At 37.9% G+C, this 18,070-nt stretch overlaps 1 protein-coding gene across 5 annotated transcripts in view; it reads left to right on the plus strand.

Annotated features, from left to right (window-relative positions):
• NME8 (NME/NM23 family member 8) overlaps positions 1-16,196 on the plus strand; it is a 62,142-nt gene extending 45,946 nt beyond the window's left edge. For 4 of the 5 annotated variants that reach the window (XM_032305537.1, XM_032305536.1, XM_032305540.1 and 1 more), the window contains 6 exons: positions 3,389-3,533; positions 5,105-5,212; positions 6,766-6,917; positions 9,599-9,743; positions 10,323-10,561; positions 13,114-13,251. In XM_032305537.1, the coding sequence (XP_032161428.1) occupies positions 3,389-3,533; positions 5,105-5,212; positions 6,766-6,917; positions 9,599-9,743; positions 10,323-10,561; positions 13,114-13,145 (821 nt within the window). In that variant the 3' untranslated portion in view covers positions 13,146-13,251. Of the gene's footprint in view, positions 1-3,388; positions 3,534-5,104; positions 5,213-6,765; positions 6,918-9,598; positions 9,744-10,322; positions 10,562-13,113; positions 13,252-16,006 lie in introns of those variants that run through there. The other variant, XM_032305538.1, reaches the window with a different exon arrangement.
• Positions 16,197-18,070: the final 1,874 nt, after the last annotated feature.

Genomic DNA, 18,070 nt, shown 5'->3' on the forward strand with positions numbered 1-18,070 from the left:
AATCAACACTTCCATACAACACCTGGTGCTCATCAGCACTTACACACTCCTTAATCTCCATCACCCATTGGACCCATCCTCCTATTCCCCATACCTCTGGTAACCATCAGTCTGTTCTCTACAATTAAGAGCTTGTTTCTTGGTTTGCCTCTCTTTCCCCCACCAGGTACATCTGTTTTGTTTCTTAAATTCTGCATATGAATGAGATCATATGGTATTTGTCTTTCTCTGACTGACTGTTCCTTATTTAGACCCTATACAGATTTTGTTGGATTTCTACTGATGTAGTTCATTTTTTGTGTGCTCGTGTAAATGGTGTTGTTTTAAATTTCAAATTCGTGTTCATTGCTGGTATAGAGGAAAATAATTGACTTCTGTATATTAATTTTAACCTGAAACTTTGCTACAGTGGTCTCTTATTCTTTTCAGGAGTTTCGTTGTTATTGTTTTTTTGGAATTTGCCACATAGATATTGATGTCACTAGAAAACAAAGACAGTTTTATTTTCTCCTTCCAAATCTATATACTCTTTTATTTCCTTTTCTCGTGTTATTTCACTAGCTCGGTTTTCCAGGATGATGTCACATGTCAAATTGCCTTCTTTCCAGTCTTGGAGACAAGCATCTAGTTTCTCTCCATTAAGTATGATGTTAGCAATAGGATTTTTGTACATGTTCTTTAATAAATTGAGGAACCCTCTATTCCTAGTTTGCTGAGAGTTTTAATCACGAATTGTTGTTGAAGGGGCACCTGGGTGACTCAGTTGGTTAAGTGTGTGCCTTCTATTCAGTTCATAATCCCAGGGTCCTGGAATTGAGCCCCATGCTGGGTTCCTTGCTCAGCCGGAAGTCTGAGTTTCTCCCTCTCCCTCTTCTTCTCCCCCTGTTTGTGCTCTCTCTCTGTTAAATAAATAAGTAAGTAAATAAATAAATAAAATATTAAAAAAAAAGAATGGTTGTTAGAGTTGTCCTATGCTTTTTCTGTATCTATGATAGAATCGTATGATTTTTCTTCTTTAGCATATTAATATGCAGGTTATGTTCATTGGTTTTCAAAATTTGAACCAGTCTTGTATGCCTGGAAAAAATCCTGCTTTGCTGTAGTGTATACTTTTTTTTAATACATTATTACATTTGATAGATAATATTTTGTTGAGATTTTTTTCCCCATAGTTCATGAGACTATCTTATGTGACAGCTAGTACGTGTTTCTACTCCCCACCCTTTTCCAGGACTCATAAGAATACTTGAAGTATGCAGCAGACACATTCTAGCTAATCCATTTGCTAGCACTCTTACTACCAAGTCACTAGAAAAGAACAACCCACCAATAAGAAGTAATAACCATTAAATCCATAGATGATATATGAGAATTAAAATTGCCTGTCTTCTGTATGAGTTGGTAGGTGGCTGTTGCCTCATTCATACTGGGTACAGATATCAGATGAGTTTGCATCTGGGGCCTACCTGGCCTCTATTGGATATTATCTCAGGCAGTTCTGGTTCTTTCATGTGCCCGGAAGCCTCAAAAGAGTGGCTCACCTCCAAACAACTCTGTCATGTAAGACAAATCCTCAGACCAGAGCTTCCTTGGAAATCAGACCCTTGCACCTTTTATTCATTGTTTTTATCTCCTCTGGGACTGGTTTAGTCATCTTCTCTCAGTTTGCATCTAGCTTGTCAGAATCATTTCCATTGTTGCTTAAAGTCTCTTTTCCAATGAGCACAGAATATCTTTTCAAAAATCCATTCTGACAATCTTTATCTTCTAATTGCTATGTTTACACCATTTACATTAAATGTCATTTTGGTACATTCTGTTTTCTCTTTCCTGCTATCTTTTGGAATTTAAATACTCTTTAAGTGTACCATTTTAATTTACTCATTGGCTTCTTAAATATAGGTATTTTGTCCGTTTCTTTTAGTGGCTGTGCTTTGGGATAAAATATATGATGTGCATAACTTTAAAACAGTTTAGAGTTAATATTTTGCCACTTTCCTATACAGCCCCACATATCCTTTTCCCCTTTGCCCTATGCGGTATAGTCACTGGTCTATTAAGTCTACATGTATTGAGTACTCCTGCAGACTGTACTGTAATTTTTTTGCTTTTCAACAGTGATGAATTTTTTGAAAAAACTTAAGAGGAGGAAAACATTTTATTATATTCACCCGGATTTACTCTTCACCCAGATTTATTTACTGTTGTCTTCTATTCCTTTCTGGAGTTCCAAGTTTCCCTCTGATACCATTTCCCTTCTACCCAAAGAACTTTTGTACTTTTTTAAGAGCAGGTCTGCCGGCAACAAATTCAGTTTGTTTTCTTTCATCAAAGGATGTCTTTATTTTCATTCCTGAAGGATATTTGTACTGATACAGAATTCTGGTTTGCCAGTTTTTTTCCTTTAACACTTTAAAAATGTTGGGCCACTACCTTCTGGCTTTATTGGTACCTAATGAAAAATCCAGCATCATTCAAAGCGTTTTTTTACCTGATATGTAATGTACATTTTTATGTGTTTATTTATTTGGGGGTTGCTTCAAGATGTTTTTCTTATCTTTGGTTTTTAGCAAATTTATTATTATTTGTATAAATACACTTAAAAAAAGAGATTTACTTATTTATTTGAGAGAGAACAAGAGAAAGCATGAGTGAGAGGGGCAGAGGGAGAGGGAGAGACAATCTCAAGCAGACTCCACATTGAGTGCGGAGCCCAAAGTGGGACATGATCCCAGGATGCCAAGATCACAACCCAAGTGGAAACCAGGAGTGGAATGCTCAGTCAACTGTGCCACTGACGTGTCCCTGAGTATACTTTTCTTTGAGCTTATCTTTGATTTTTGGGGTTCCTTAAACTTCTTTAATCTATAAATTTATATTTTTCACCAAATTTGAGAAAATTTCCACCATTATTTCTTTAAATTATTTTTTCTGTGACAACTCTTTCTCTAATCCATCTGGGATTCCAAAGGTATAAGTATTAGATATTTGACATTGTCTCACAGGTTCCTGAGGCTTTGGATACTTCTAAATTTGTTTTCTGTGTGTAATTCTAATTGGATCATTTCGATAGTTAGTTTTAAAACTGAATTCTGTGATTTCCTTGTTGGCATTCAGCCCATCCAGTGAATATTTTATTTTAGTTATGTAATGTTTTTTAAGTTTTACATACCTTGTATGTGTATGATTCCTGTGTAATAAAAGTTGGAAATAACATCATAAGTCATAATTGGTATGTGAAGAATATTATTCACCTTAAAATCTAATAAGCTATTTTTGAAAACTTCTAAATTTCAAATAAGGATGAAATGCATAATAGTACATTCTGTATGGTATGCATAGCCAGTTATCTATCAATTTAACACTTGTTATGTGGCTTTTTATTTAGAGGATGTTTTGAAGATTATTGAAGATGAAGGCTTTAAAATACTGATGCAAAGGCAAATTGTATTATCAAAGGAGGAAGCACAAACACTGTGCAAGGAATATGAAAATGAAGATTATTTCGGAAAGCTTATAGAAAAAATGACCAGGTAAAGTAGATTTTCAGGTTTAGAAGGACCAGTCTGGTTTAGTTTTTAATCATTTAGGTCTTCTTTTGAAGACCTAATGCCGTGTGGTAACTGCCATGGTCAAGTTGCCACACTTCTCAGTTCTGTAAACATGCGCTGAATCTACTTCTTGGCCAGTCTCACCCCTATCTTAATTATCTGTTCAACTGTCCGTCTTCTCTCATCCTCCTGGGACGTTACTAGAGCAATGGAAAGGCCTGAGTGAGTTCCTGGGGTCCACTGAGTTGAATGCCAGAAATCCAAGTTGTGTAACATTAGATCCAAGCGGAGAACATATGGACTCCCAAGGGTTTTGGTAATGCCGAAGATCACTAGTCCTAGGGGAAGACTGAGGGGCTAGAAATCTGTCAGGTTTTTTAGAAGAGTAAGTGAAATAGCAGCTGTGACAGAAATCCAGCAAGGAATCTGGGAACAAAATAGGAACTGATCTATCAGAATAAAGGCCCTTCTCTTCCTTTCCTTAAACTACTTCCATCCTTTTTTTTTTTTTTTTTTTTTTTTTATTTCCAGCATAACAGTATTCATTATTTTTGCACCACACCCCGTGCTCCATGCAATCCGTGTCCTCTATAATACCCACCACCTGGTACCCCAACCTCCCACTCCCCGTCCCTTCAAAACCCTCAGATTGTTTTTCAGAGTCCACAGTCTCTCATGGTTCACCTCCCCTTCCAATTTCCCCCAACTCCCTTCTCCACTCTAAGTCCCCATGTCCTCCATGCTATTTGTTATGCTCCACAAATAAGTGAAACCATATGATAATTGACTCTCTCTGCTTGACTTATTTCACTCAGCATAATCTCTTCCAGTCCCGTCCATGTTGCTACAAAAGTTGGGTATTCATCCTTTCTGATGGAGGCATAATACTCTATCCCCAGGGGTACAGGTCTGTGAATCACCAGGTTTACACACTTCACAGCACTCACCAAAGCACATACCCTCCCCAATGTCCATAATCCCACCCCCTTCTCCCAAACCCCCTCCCCCCAGCAACCCTCAGTTTGTTTTGTGAGATTAAAAGTCACTTATGGTTTGTCTCCCTCCCAATCCCATCTTGTTTCATTGATTCTTCTCCTACCCACTTAAGCCCCCATGTTGCATCACCACTTCCTCATATCAGGGAGATCATATGATAGTTGTCTTTCTCTGCTTGACTTATTTCGCTAAGCATGATACGCTCTAGTTCCATCCATGTTGTCGCAAATGGCAAGATTTCATTTCTTTTGATGGCTGCATAGTATTCCATTGTGTATATATACCACATCTTCTTGATCCATTCATCTGTTGATGGACATCTAGGTTCTTTCCATAGTTTGGCTATTGTGGACATTGCTGCTATAAACATTCGGTACTTCCATCCTTTTATAAGGGGTTTAAAACACTCAAGAATACACCAATGGAAATTCATCTTAGACTTGAAAAAAGGATTATCCTGACATGTTTTTGTCTATTTAACAAAACTACTTGTATTATCTATATATAATTAGCTACTGAGCCATACTTTTGGTCTTTCTTTTTTTTTTTTCTAACAGCGGTCCATCTCTAGCCCTTGTTTTAGTAAGAGACCATGGTTTACAACACTGGAAAGAGTTAATTGGACCAAGTAGTGTTCAAAAAGCCAAAGAATCTTTTCCAGAGAGGTAGGATTCATATCATGGGTCCCAAACTTTTTTTCATGGGAGACGTTTTAATTTCTTTTTGGATGTGGGTACAGGAACCACAGCTCTAGTCTGAGGAAGGCTCTCAGGAGGAGGAGGTCCTTTCCTTTCACACATGCTTTTCCCCCAATAATCATGTCTAACAGCTCCACAGAGGAGCATGTCTAACAGCTCCATAGTTCTCTCCATTGAGCAAAGGTAACTTCTGGTGATACCTTTGCTGTACAAATCCTGCACCCCTAGCAATCACAGGCTCCAGGGGTCTTGGGCTACAAGGTTCTTCAAGTCAGAGATATGAGAACCATCAAGGGTCAAGTGGGAAGGTCAGATTGGATAAGGCAAAAAGGGAAATCTGGGAATGCATCAGCAAAAGCAAGGAGATAAGAATGGGGTCGCAGGATAGAAAGCCAAGTTACCAGTGAAGTCAGTTTATGAGCAGGAAAGCACCTTATTCACTATGGCTGGATTCTGTGGGTTGGCAGTTCAGGACTATGCGTAAAGGGCAGAAAATGAAATAAGCGGAGAGTATATCCTCTACTGAAATTTATGTGGATGAAGAGACGGTGGGTGGGGGGGAAGGGCTACTGAAAAAACCATCAAGGAACAACTGATTTAGGAGATTTTATGTATTCATCTATTGAGAGGAAGCAGAACCAGGATAAACTGCCTAGCCCAGGGGCCCATGGGTGGCTCAGCTGGTTAAGCGTCTGGCTCTTGGTTTGTGTTCAGGTCCTGATCTCAGGCTCATGGGATCGATCCCTACACAGGGCTCTGGCTCAGGGGGGAATCTGCCTGAGATTCTCTGTTTCCCTCTCCCTCTAACCCTCCTCCTACTCACACACTTTCTAAATACATAAAATCTTGGAAAAAAAGAGTGTGCCCTAACGCAACATGTCCAGTATCAGCCTCACTCCTGCCCCTTTACACGTGGCCGTCCTGTGTGTGCTCCGAGACTCTTAGCTCTCCGCTCGCCCTGATGGAGGGCTCCTTTGCAGTGTCTCCCGGACTCAGTGTTTGTCATTTGGGTTCTTTGGTATAGCGTCAGGTGCCATCTCTAGTGCTTGGTAATATTTAGTGATGAAGGAAGGGATAGGAGTATTTACTGACAACTTAATATGCACCATGTATTTCAGATGTATCATCTGATTACATCCTCAAAATCTCCTTCCAAAGCAGTTTTATTATCTTATTCTGACACAGCTAAAGCACAGAGAAATTAATTGCCCAGTGCAGTAAGCATCCTACAGTCTGTGCTTTTCCCCTGTACGAAGGTACAGTTCCTTCTTTCAAGTTATCTGTCGATAGTCACATCGTAATTATTTCACTGTTCATGTTCTTCCTAATGGCTGTGAAGCTACCTTGTAAGGAAGGAGTACGTGCCAAGACACTCTGTAATTATTGCCTTCTACACGGTGTCCAGATCAGGAATGAGCTGTTTGATAACTTTTGGACAATTTATACAGTGTTCTGTTGTCTTAGATTATACTACATTATGTTACACTCTAACAGTGCTTACCTTGACTTCTTTTTCAAAGTTTATGCGCACGATTTGCAATGGAAGGTTTGCCCATCAACCAGTTGTATGGAAGTGATTCATTAGAAGCGGCCGAGAGGGAAATACAGTATTTCTTTCCTCCTCAAAGCACTTTAGCACTGCTTAAACCTCATTTAACACAGGAACAAAGAGGTAAATATTTAGAAATAAAAATTAATGTGTACGTTTCCTTCAGATTTTGTGAAAACTTTCAAACTATGGAAAAGCTAGAAGAATAATTCAACAAATGTCCATATCAGTCTAGATTTAACAATGAACTTTTGTCATATTTGTTCTCTCGCCCTACTTCCCTCTTCCTTCTCTCTGTCTCTCTTATAATCAAAATGAAATTGAATTTTGTTGAAGCCCTTTTCAGAGTTGATGGAGATAACAATGGTTTTCTCCATTGGTATATTAGTAGGAAAAATCATATTCATGATATTTCTAATATCAAGCCGTTCTTCCATTCTTTTATAAACTTCACTTAGTCCTGAGGTATTTATTTATTTTATTTTATTTTTTTCAGTGTTCCAAAATTCATTGTTTGTGCACCATACCCAGCACTCCATGCAGTATGTGCCCTCCTTAATACTAACCACCACCAGGCTCACCCAGCCCACCACAACCCTCCCCTCCAAAACCCTCAGTTTGTTTCTCAGAGTCCACAGTCTCTCATGATTTGTCTCTCCCTCCAATTTCCCCCAACTCCCTTCTCTCTCAATCTCCCCGTGTCCTCCATATTATTCCTTATGCTCCACAAATAAGTGAAACCATATGATAATTGACTTCTCTCTGCTTGACTTATTTCACTCAGTATAATCTCCTCCCGTCCCATTCATGCTGATACTAAAGTTGGGTATTCATCCTTTCTGATGGAGGCATAATACTCCATAGTATATATGGACCACATCTTCTTTATCCTGAGGTATTTTTTAAATGTGCTTTTAGATTCTATTTGCTTGTATTTTATTTAGGATTTTTCCCATTGGGACAGTGAGATTGGTCTGTTCTTTTCATTTTTTGTGCACGGTTTAGATAACAGCGTAATATTTCATTAAAAAATGTGCATGTCTTCATTTGCGGTACTCTGGAGGAGTTTAAGAAGCAGTGGGATAGGTATTTGAAGATTTGGTAGAGTTTTCCTGTGAAAACATCTGGACCTGTTGCCTTTTTTTTGTGGGATAATTTTTTGACCACTTCTCTGTGGAGAAAGTCTTCTATGGAAACTGATCTATTTAAACCTTTTACCTCCACTGTGGTTAATTAGAGTTAATTTTGCTAAGTTGTATTTTCCTAGGAAATTATACATTTTGTCTGTATATAGTTCATGGTCTCTTATTATCATGTTTAATTTCTTCATTCAATGGTTATTTCTACCCTGCTATTTCTTCATTTGTTGTCTTTCAAACAAACAGAATTTGATTTATTTATGAGTTTTATTTTCTGTTTTCAAACTTATTACTTTCGTTTCTTTTAAAAAAGTTTTGCCTTTGAGTCTCTAATAGTTTTTAAAGTGTTCTTCTTCTAGCTTTTAATTTTTAAAATCATTTATTTATTTATTTATTTTTAAGATTTTATTTATTTATTTGACAGAGAGAGAGAGAGAGAGCCCAAGTAGGCTGAGAGGCAGGCAGAGAGAGAGGGGAAAGCAGGCTCCCCACTGAGCAGAGAGCCCGATGAGGGACTAGATCCCAGGACCCTGAGATCATGACCTGAGCTGAAGACAGAGGCTTAACCCACTGAGCCACCCAGGCACCCTTTTTCTAGCTTTTTAAATTGGATATTTAATTCATTTATTTCCATTATTTTTGTCAGTATAAATTTTTGATTACTGCTTTAATTTCCTCTGATTACCCCATAGATTTTAATGCATAGTGTTTTCATTAACATCATCATTATTATTTTTAGAAATTCTGCACTGTGCTTACAATGTTGTTTCTCTATTTGTCTGCTTGGTGATCATATCTTATTTTTACTGTACTGAACACAAAGGTTGGCCTTTCTGGAAATCATATCTGACCTTCCCAGAGAGTTAATAGTTTACTTGCCTGTGGTTCTGGGAGCCTTTTGCATTGTTCTTTATAATAATGACAACCTTTTCAAGCTGTGTTTCTAGGCCAGGCCCTCTAAGCAGACAAGATCTGGAAGAAATGGGTTAATGTTCCCTTCATATTTGTTCCCACAGCGCCTCTCATAGGGCGCATCCTGTCTGCCCCCTTTGCAGAAGTCCAGCCTTCAGGCTTTCTATGGGCTATGCTCAAGGTTGATCTATAGACACCAGCAGGGCAGCACAGCACTTCTAAGTGCTTTTGATCTGGACCAAAGAAAAGACTGGTTTACCAGAAAGCTCCTAATCCCTCATTTGATTCCCTGAATGTAGCCTTTAATGTTTAGGTGTTGTGAGATTTTGACAAGATTTACTTTAATTCCCTCAAATAGTGCCTTGCTACCTCAGGGAGCAGTGTTTAGATGGGCTCTCCCCTTCAATCTATATCTAGCAAGGACTTCCTTGACATTTGCCGCGTGGATGTGAAAACACGTCTTCACTTTCAGCCCAGAAACACACCCCTCGCAACCTCCTTATAGTCAATGAGACATTTCCGGTGGGTTCTGGAAAGGTGCATCTCAGAGACTGATCATCTGTGTTAATGTATTCACGTTGCTCTGAATGTTGATCTGATGCTTTTCAGTTCAATTTAGTTTAGCAGAGTTTTAGCTTTTTAAGCCACAGTAGGCAAGTAAAGCGATTACTTTCCTTAGTTATTTCAGTCTATTTGAATATGGAACAAAAGTGGAGGCACTCTGCAATGTTACCAAATATCTGCTTTCCCTAGAGGAGATCCTGAAACTTATTAGAGAGGCTGGATTTGAAATAACACAGATGAAGGAAGTGCTCCTAAATGAAGAAGAAGCAGAAAAAATTTATTCAAAAATAAAAGGAAAAGACTTTTATCAAGATGTAGTAGAAATGTTAACTGAGTAAGTTTCTGATACAGTTCTTTGCATTATATAAGTAGCAAGTATTCATTATAGAAACTGAAAAATTCAAAATGTAATTTAAAAAAATTCCATTCATTAAGAGACACCCTATTAATATTTGGGGTTCATTTCTTTCCTGTTTCCTTCCTTTCCTACCTTCTTCTTTCCTTCCTTCCTTCATTTCCTTAGGTCTTCACATTAGATACAGAGGTGATCTGGGTTCTAATCTCTGCTTTTAAATCCCTGATCTGTCAACATATTTAATTTGTGCCTCAGTTGCCTCATCTTTAAAATGGAGATAATAATAGTATCTATCTATTTGTTTGTTGTGAGGGGTATATAATTGATATATTAAACATACTTGGAATAGTGCCTAGCATATATTTCTAGAATTAAACTATAGCACTCTTCTAGCACAACAACCTGTTGGAAAGGGGAGAAATGGAAAAACAGAAAGCACAAAAACACACTGATAAGAACAGGGAATAAAGACAAAGCGTGGTATTCTGTCCTTAGCTGTATATGCAATCTCTATAGGTATAAATAGCCCAGATCATCTGAAAGCATTCTTATTTACAGGGGTCCATCTTTGGTCATGGTTCTGACCAGATGGAATGCTGTTTCAGACTGGAGACGATTGATGGGTCCCGTAGAACCAGAGGAGGCAAAAATACTGTCCCCAGACTCTATCCGAGCCAGGTTTGGAAGAAGCGTTTTGAAAAATGCTGTGCACGGCTCATCTAATACCTACGAAGCAATGGAGAGCATTAATAGAATTTTTGCAGACTTTGTTCCTGAGACTCCTGAGAGAAACTTAAGTACAGTACCTCTTTAATTGTTGTTTTCTTTTCTTTGCTTATTACTGTGACTGTGCCCAGGATAAGACTGTCCCAGAAAGACCAGAACTTTCCCCATATCCATGAATCAAACTTTATTTCCTGCCAAAGCAAGAAGCAAAGCTGTTCCAAAGCAAGCTTGAAGCTACATAATATGTATATGAATTGAGTTTCCTTAGCTGTTGATAGAAAGTTTGGAAACTTTTCTGTTCTGGGCGATGTGGGAGACAACATGAGCGAGGTGGCTTTTCCCATTAAACCTACTTCTTTATTTTCAAAGAGCACATTCACAAATGTATAGTTGTGTGGCTCCGACAGCTGACTGGAATATGACTGAGGAGCCTCTTCTCAAGGTTGTCCCCACCCTGAGCCAAACTGAGAATCAGCACCCAGAGCATAAGGAGAAAGTGATATTAAATGGAGAAACCCCTCCACGTCCACCCAGGTTCCTAGGGGAGAGAAGTGTGCGTTGTTCCCTTAATATTGTCATTGAGGCTGTGACGTCTGCCAGTATAAGAACATTATAGCGAAATATCAGGTCATAAAATAAAAATAAACTTGGGCACTGCTCATTCCATAAGTGTCACTCAAGTATAGACAAAGGCATGAGTACACAACCCATAAACATTTATGTTGGGAGACTATGAATTGTGTGGCTGCTTGGACTGCAAATTCTTGGTTAACAGAAAAGTGGCTGAATGGAGGTTGTTGCCTTCAGAAAAGTGCAAATTGCATGTGGAGGCAAAACTCAAAGAAACAACATCTAATTATAATCAATATAAGATAGTACATTATTAAACATGCCAGTGATACATGACTAGTGGAAAGGGAGGTGAGTGGAACTACATTCTGTTTATAGCATCATTTAGCAATATGGTATAGATATATGCTGACATCACAGAAACCCCCCCCCCCCGTTTTTGGTGAGGGGAGCATTGTGAATAATATGGGGGATTTCACATTAGTGTGTAATTAAGTGCTGAATTGATAGGTATATGTTTGATGGTTAGGCACTGGAGAAGGTAAGGAATGAAATCAATCTTGGAAAGGAGGGAGAATTTTCAAAATCAGAGGTAAGGAAGCAAGAAAGAGAAGTCAGTTTAAAAGCTTTTAAACCATCACATGCATATATGCTTGATGCTTATCTATAATTATATATATTTTGCTGGTTTCTTACTATGGCTATAGTGCTGTATCTACTATACTCTACCATATCACTTTAAGGTATTGTTGGTCTGTTTCAGACACTCAGGAATCATTTGTTCAGCTCTTGCTATGTGCCAAACATTGTTGCAATACTGAATATACACAGTCCTTATCCTAAAACTTTAGAACTCTCAAAGTAAGATATAGAAAATTAACAGGTGTTTAGGGGTAAGCACAGAGTGCTTTGACCTGATGCATATAGGAGGAGGAGAAAGAAAAGGAGAGGCAAGCTATCCAGGCTGAAGGCATTACAATAAAATGAAAGATTACAGCAACCTTAACTAATAATAGAAATGGTGAGTTGGTGGTAAGTGGAATGATGTGAGGATTCTCAGAAAGCTACCTTACAGAACTTGATGACTGACAACTAAGTAAGTGGGAAAAGATAAAAATTCCTGGCTTGAGTGACTGAGGAAATGACCGAACCATTACCAGACAAGAAACCCAGAAGGGAGAAGTAGGTTGGAAGGAAATGCTATGAGTTCTGTTCTAGTCATGTTAGGAAGAAGGCATCTGAATTGAGATCAAGTGAGTTTTATCTTCGGAATACCAGGTAATTCAGCATATGAATATCAAGGAAGGTAATACCCACACTAATAGAATGAAGGAAAAGTATATTATCTCAACTGATACAGAAAAAGCATTAGACAACCTCCAGCACCCTTTCATGATAAAAACACTTGATAAGTTAGGACTATAAAGAACTTCCTCATCATGATAAAGGCCATATGTGTAATACCCAGAGCGAACTTCATACTACAATGGTGAAAGGCTGAAAGCTTTCCTTTTAAGATCAGGATCTCTGCTTTTGCCACTTCTGTTTAACATTGTTAATGTTGGAAGGTCTAGCCGAAGCAATTAGGGAAGAAAAAGAAACAAAAGCATCCAAACTGGCATATGATTAGCAGGTGGCATGATCTTTTATTTAATAAATCCTGAAGAATCACATACACATACAAAAAAATTGTTGGAGCTAATTCTGTAAAGGCACAGGATACAAAATCAACACACAAAAATCACTCATGTTTCTATACACTAGCAAAGAAAAATTTCCAAAAGGAAATTAAGCAATTCAATTTACCATAGCATCAAAAAATAATAAATACTTAGGAATAAATTTAGTCAGGGTACAAGTGCAAGAATTTTATACTGAAAGATGAAACAATGTTTAAGGAAACTAAAGAAGACATAAATAGGTGGAAACACACCCTGTGTTCATAACTTGGAAAACTGAACATTTTGAAGATTACAGTGCTACCTAAAGTGATCTACAAATTCATTGCAAGCCCTAAAAAAAAAAAAAAAAATCCCATTATTGTTTTTTACAGAGATGGAAAGACCCATCCTAAAATTCACATGAAATTTCAAAGGACTCAGAAAAACCAAGACAATCATGAAAAACAACAAAATTGGAGCACTCCCACTTCCTAAATCCAAAGTTTATTACAAAGCGGCAATAGTCAAAACAGTGTGGTTGTGGCATAAGGATAGACTGATGGAAAAGAATTGAGAATGTATAAGTAAACCTTCACATTTATGATTAGTTGATGTTCAACCAGGGTACTAAGATCATTTAGTAAAAAGAATAAATTTAATAAATTTATTTATTAATTTAATAAATGGTATGGAAAGACTAGATATCTATATTTAAAATAATGAAGTTGGAATATCACCTTACATTATATACAAAAATTAATTCAAAATGGATCAAAGACCTACACTGAAGAGCTAAAACTATAAAACTGTTAGAAGAAAACATAGGGGAAAATCTGAGGGACATTGGATTAGGCAGTAGTTTCTTAAATGCTATGCCAAAGGGACAGGCAACAAAAGAAAAAGGAGATAACTTCGTTTTAATAAAAAATAAAAACTGCATCAAAGGAAACTATTGAGAGAGTGAGAACACAACCCTCAGAATGGAAGAAAATATTTGTAAATTCGGTATCTGATAAGGATTTAATATCAGAAATGGATAAAGGACTAGAATAGACCTTTCTTCAAAGAATATCAACAAATGGCCAACAAATGCAAGAAAAGGTTCTCAACACAATTAGTCATTAGAGAAATGTAAATCAAAACCACAATGAGATACCACTTCACAGATAGCTAGGATGGCTACAATAAACAAGGGAATATAAAAAGTGTTGGTAAGGATGTGGAGAAATTGCTACCTTTATGCATTATGGTAGGGATATAAAATGGGGGAGCTACTGGGGATGACAGTGTCACACTTCCTCAAAATGTTAAACATAGAATTACATCTGACCCAGCAATTCTACTCCTAGGTATATATCCAAGAAAATTGAAAACAGGAATACAAACACTTACTTGTACACCAGTGTTTGATAGCAGCATAATTCACAATAGGTGGAAACAACCCAAGTGTCCATCAATGGAAGGATAGATAAACAAAATATGGTATATACCTACAGTGGGATGTTATTTAGATGTAAAAACAAAGTATTGACAACATGGTACAACATGGGTGAACCTTGAAAACATTACATTATGTGAAATAAGCCAGACACAAAAGGACAAATATCATATGATTCCACTTCTAAGAGGCATCTTGGATAGACAAATTCATAGGGACAGAAATTTGACTAGAACTTAATAGATACAGTTTCCTTTTAGAGTGATGAAAAGTTTTGGAAAAAGATTGTAATGGTTGCAGACCATGTGAACATAACTAAGACCACTGATTTGTACACTTGAAAATAGTTAAAATGGTAAGCTTTATGTTATACATATTTTACCACAATAAAAATATTTTTAAAATAAAATAAAGAATAGTTCCTCAGGAAAGCACAGAGCTCTCTCACAGTAGAGTTCTCCAAAAGCTCTCCTAAAACTATATACAATTAGGCATGTCTGATAGTACACTTATTTTTATTATTTTTTTAGATTGAGTATAGAGCATGTGCTTATTTTTTTTCTTCAAGTTTTTATTTAAATTCCAGTTAGTTAGCATACACTGTGATATTGGTTTCAGGAGTGGAATTTAGTGATTCATCACTTACATACACCATCCGGTGCTCATCACGAGTGTCCTCTTTAATCCCCATCACCCATCCAGCCCATCTCCGCCCCCTGCCACCTCCTGTCTAGCAACTCTAGGTTTGTTCTTTATAGTTAAGAGTCTGTTTTATGGGGACACCTGGGTGTCTCAGTTGTTGAGTGTCTGCCTTCGGCTCAGGTCATGATCCCAGGGTTCTGGGACCGAGCACTGCATCGGGCTCCCTGCTCTGCGGGAAGCCTGATCCTTCCTCTCCCACCCTCCCTTACTGTGTCTCTCTCTGTCAAATAAATAAATAAAACCTTAAAAAAAAAAGAAGAGTCTGTTTTATGGTTTGCCTCTTTCTCTTCCTCCCATGTTCATTTGTTTTGTTTCTTAAATTCCACATACGAGGGAAATCATATGGTATTTGCTTTTCTCTGAATTATTTCACTTAGCATAATACTCTCTAGCTCCATCCAAGTCATTGCGAATGGCAAGATCTCATTCTTTTTTATGGATGAGTAATATTCCATCATGTGTGTATAACACGTCGTCTTTATCCATTCATCAGTTGATGGACACTTGGGCTCTTGCTATAATTTGGCTTTTTTGCAACACACTTCAAAAAAAAAAATGCATGCAATTCAAACAGTAAAATCCATAAGTGAAAGTAAGCTTTTACTAAAGTTTCTTGAAGAGATACTAAATAAAGGAGTTTTTTTTTTTTTTCAAACAAAATATAACACAACATCAAGAAATTCCTAAAACTCTTCATTGGGCACCTCTGTCCTCAGAGTCCCCTTGGACCCCACAGCTCCTTCTCCAGTCATTCCGCCACAACTCCGCCTCTGGCCTCTCCATCATCTTCCATAAAGTGCTGCACTCTCAGTCCTGTGTCTTTCTCAGTTCCTTCCAATTCTATTCCCCACCTTTGGCTTGACTAGCAATTCTGAATCCTTGAGAGGATTGAGTAGGAAGCTGTGGTTGCTTAGAGTTAATATTTTTAACCGTGTCAAAAAAATTTGTTCATTAATTTATTGGGTTGTAAATCCTTGCTGATTACTTACTTCTTGAACCAGGCAGTATTATCTGTAAAGAAAAGAGACCATCTCTCAAGCTTGGTGATTCTACCATATGTCAGGGATTTGTGTGCAAAAAGGAAACTCATAACTGCTTTAAAATTAGCTTTGTAATGTATCTTATCAACTGTATTCTTTTCTTAGAACTTTGAGAAGATAATGTGTGTAAGTTCACACTGGAATATAACCATGTGGCACAGCTTTCCGGGAGGAATAAAAGGAAGATATTCTTTGGAGGAAAACTTGGTGTTACCTCAAGTTAAAAACTAACCTCAAGGTGAAAAACATGGCTGTGCATAATAAATAATAATAATAATATAATAAAATAATTAAAAATGTGACCTTCAAACAAATCTTAATGTTTCTTTTTACCCCGTCTTTCAGAGAGGATTTAGGGTGGCTTATTGACTGATTGAAAAGAGTGAACAAAATAATTGCGGAAGAACATGGATTATGTGGAAGAAGAGTGTAGAATGGGGCCAGGGAAGCCAGGAGGGGAGTTATATACAAAATGCATAGAAAGCCCTACTGTGTGTTTAGAGGTTGCCCAAAAATGTGACTCTCACCACTTCAGCAATAAACTCTGAAAAGGTGTCATATTGATTTACAGAATTGGCAGTCTAACTCAAGGATGAGTGCAGGCTATGTACCCGCTATCCTGACACTAAGACAATACAAATCTCTCCAGGGATGAACTTGATAATAAGCCAAAGTTTCCACTGGCTTTGGCATGTTCCCCTCTCAGGATATAATCTGAGGATGTTTACTACAGTGAAGCCTTTCAGCTTTTAGCCAGAGTTCTGTGTAATTCCCAGCATGTTGGCTATGACACCTCCTTTTCATCCCACGCAAGAGAACATACTGGAATGCACGCGAGTGAGAATGATATTCTTTTTTTAAAAGATTTATTTATTTATTTATTTGACAGACAGAGATCATAAGGAGGCAGAGAGGCAGGCAGAGAGAGAGAGAGAGAGGAGGAAGCAGGCTCCCTGCTTGGCAGAGAGCCCGATGCAGGGCTCGATCCCAGGACCCTGAGATCATGACCTGAGCCGAAGGCAGAGGCTTTAACCCACTGAGCCACCCAGGTGCCCCCAGAATGATGTTCTTGTATGATTAGCTTCCCATCCTAATTTCTAAACTCTAATGTTAAGGTACTCATGAAATTTGATTATTTATCTTATTGTGATATGAACACTGAACGCCAAGCTCCATCCTCTTGACAATTTTTAAGGGTACAAGGCTTTATTGTTGACTCTAGGCACAATATTGTATAGCAGATCACTAGAGCATATTCATCTCACTTAACTTATATTCATCTCACTTAACATATTCACTTAACTGAAACTTTATGTCTATTGATGAATACTGTCCCCTCCCCCACTCCCCAGCCCCTGGTAACCACCATTCCTGTCTTTGATTTTATGAATATGACTATTTTATTTTTTGAAGACTTTATTTAACAGAGAGAGAGAGAGAGATCACAAGTAGGCAGAGAGGCAGGCAGAGAGAGAGGGGGAAGCAGGCTCACTACCGAGCAGAGAGCCTGATGTGGGGCTTGATCCCAGGACCCTGATATCATAACCTGAGTTGAAGGCAGAGGCTTAACCCACTGAGCCACCCAGGCACTCTGAATATGACTATTTTAGATACCTCATAAAAGTGGAGTCATGCAGTTCTTGCTTTCCGCGTCTGGCTTATTTCACTTAATAGAATCTCCTCAAGGTCCATCCATGTTGTAACATTTTATAGAATTTCCTTCCTTTTTAAGGCTGAATCGTATTGTATTGTATGCCTACAGCACATTTTCTTTATCCATTCATGTCAACAGACATCAGGTTGTTCCCATATGTTTATTATGGTGATGAGTGCTGCAACGAATATGTGAATATTAATATTAAGATCCTGTTTTTAATTATTTTGGATATGTACCCAGAAGCGGGGGTCCTGGATAATCTAGTAGTTCTGTAATTTTTGGTAGCTCTGTTTTTAAGTTTCTGAGAAGCCGTCATAATGTCTTCAATAACAGCCACACCGCTGTGCATTCCCACCAACAGAGCATGCCCAACAGAGCCCACCAACACCGTACCCTCACAAACACATACGTGTCTGCCACTCTGCAGCTGCAAGGTGGCATCTCACTGTGACTTTGCTGTGTTCCGGATGGTGAATGATGATGAACATTTCTTCATACACCTGTTGGACATT

This window comes from Mustela erminea, chromosome 11 (assembly GCF_009829155.1).
Source record: "Mustela erminea isolate mMusErm1 chromosome 11, mMusErm1.Pri, whole genome shotgun sequence".
Classification (NCBI taxonomy): domain Eukaryota; kingdom Metazoa; phylum Chordata; class Mammalia; order Carnivora; family Mustelidae; genus Mustela; species Mustela erminea.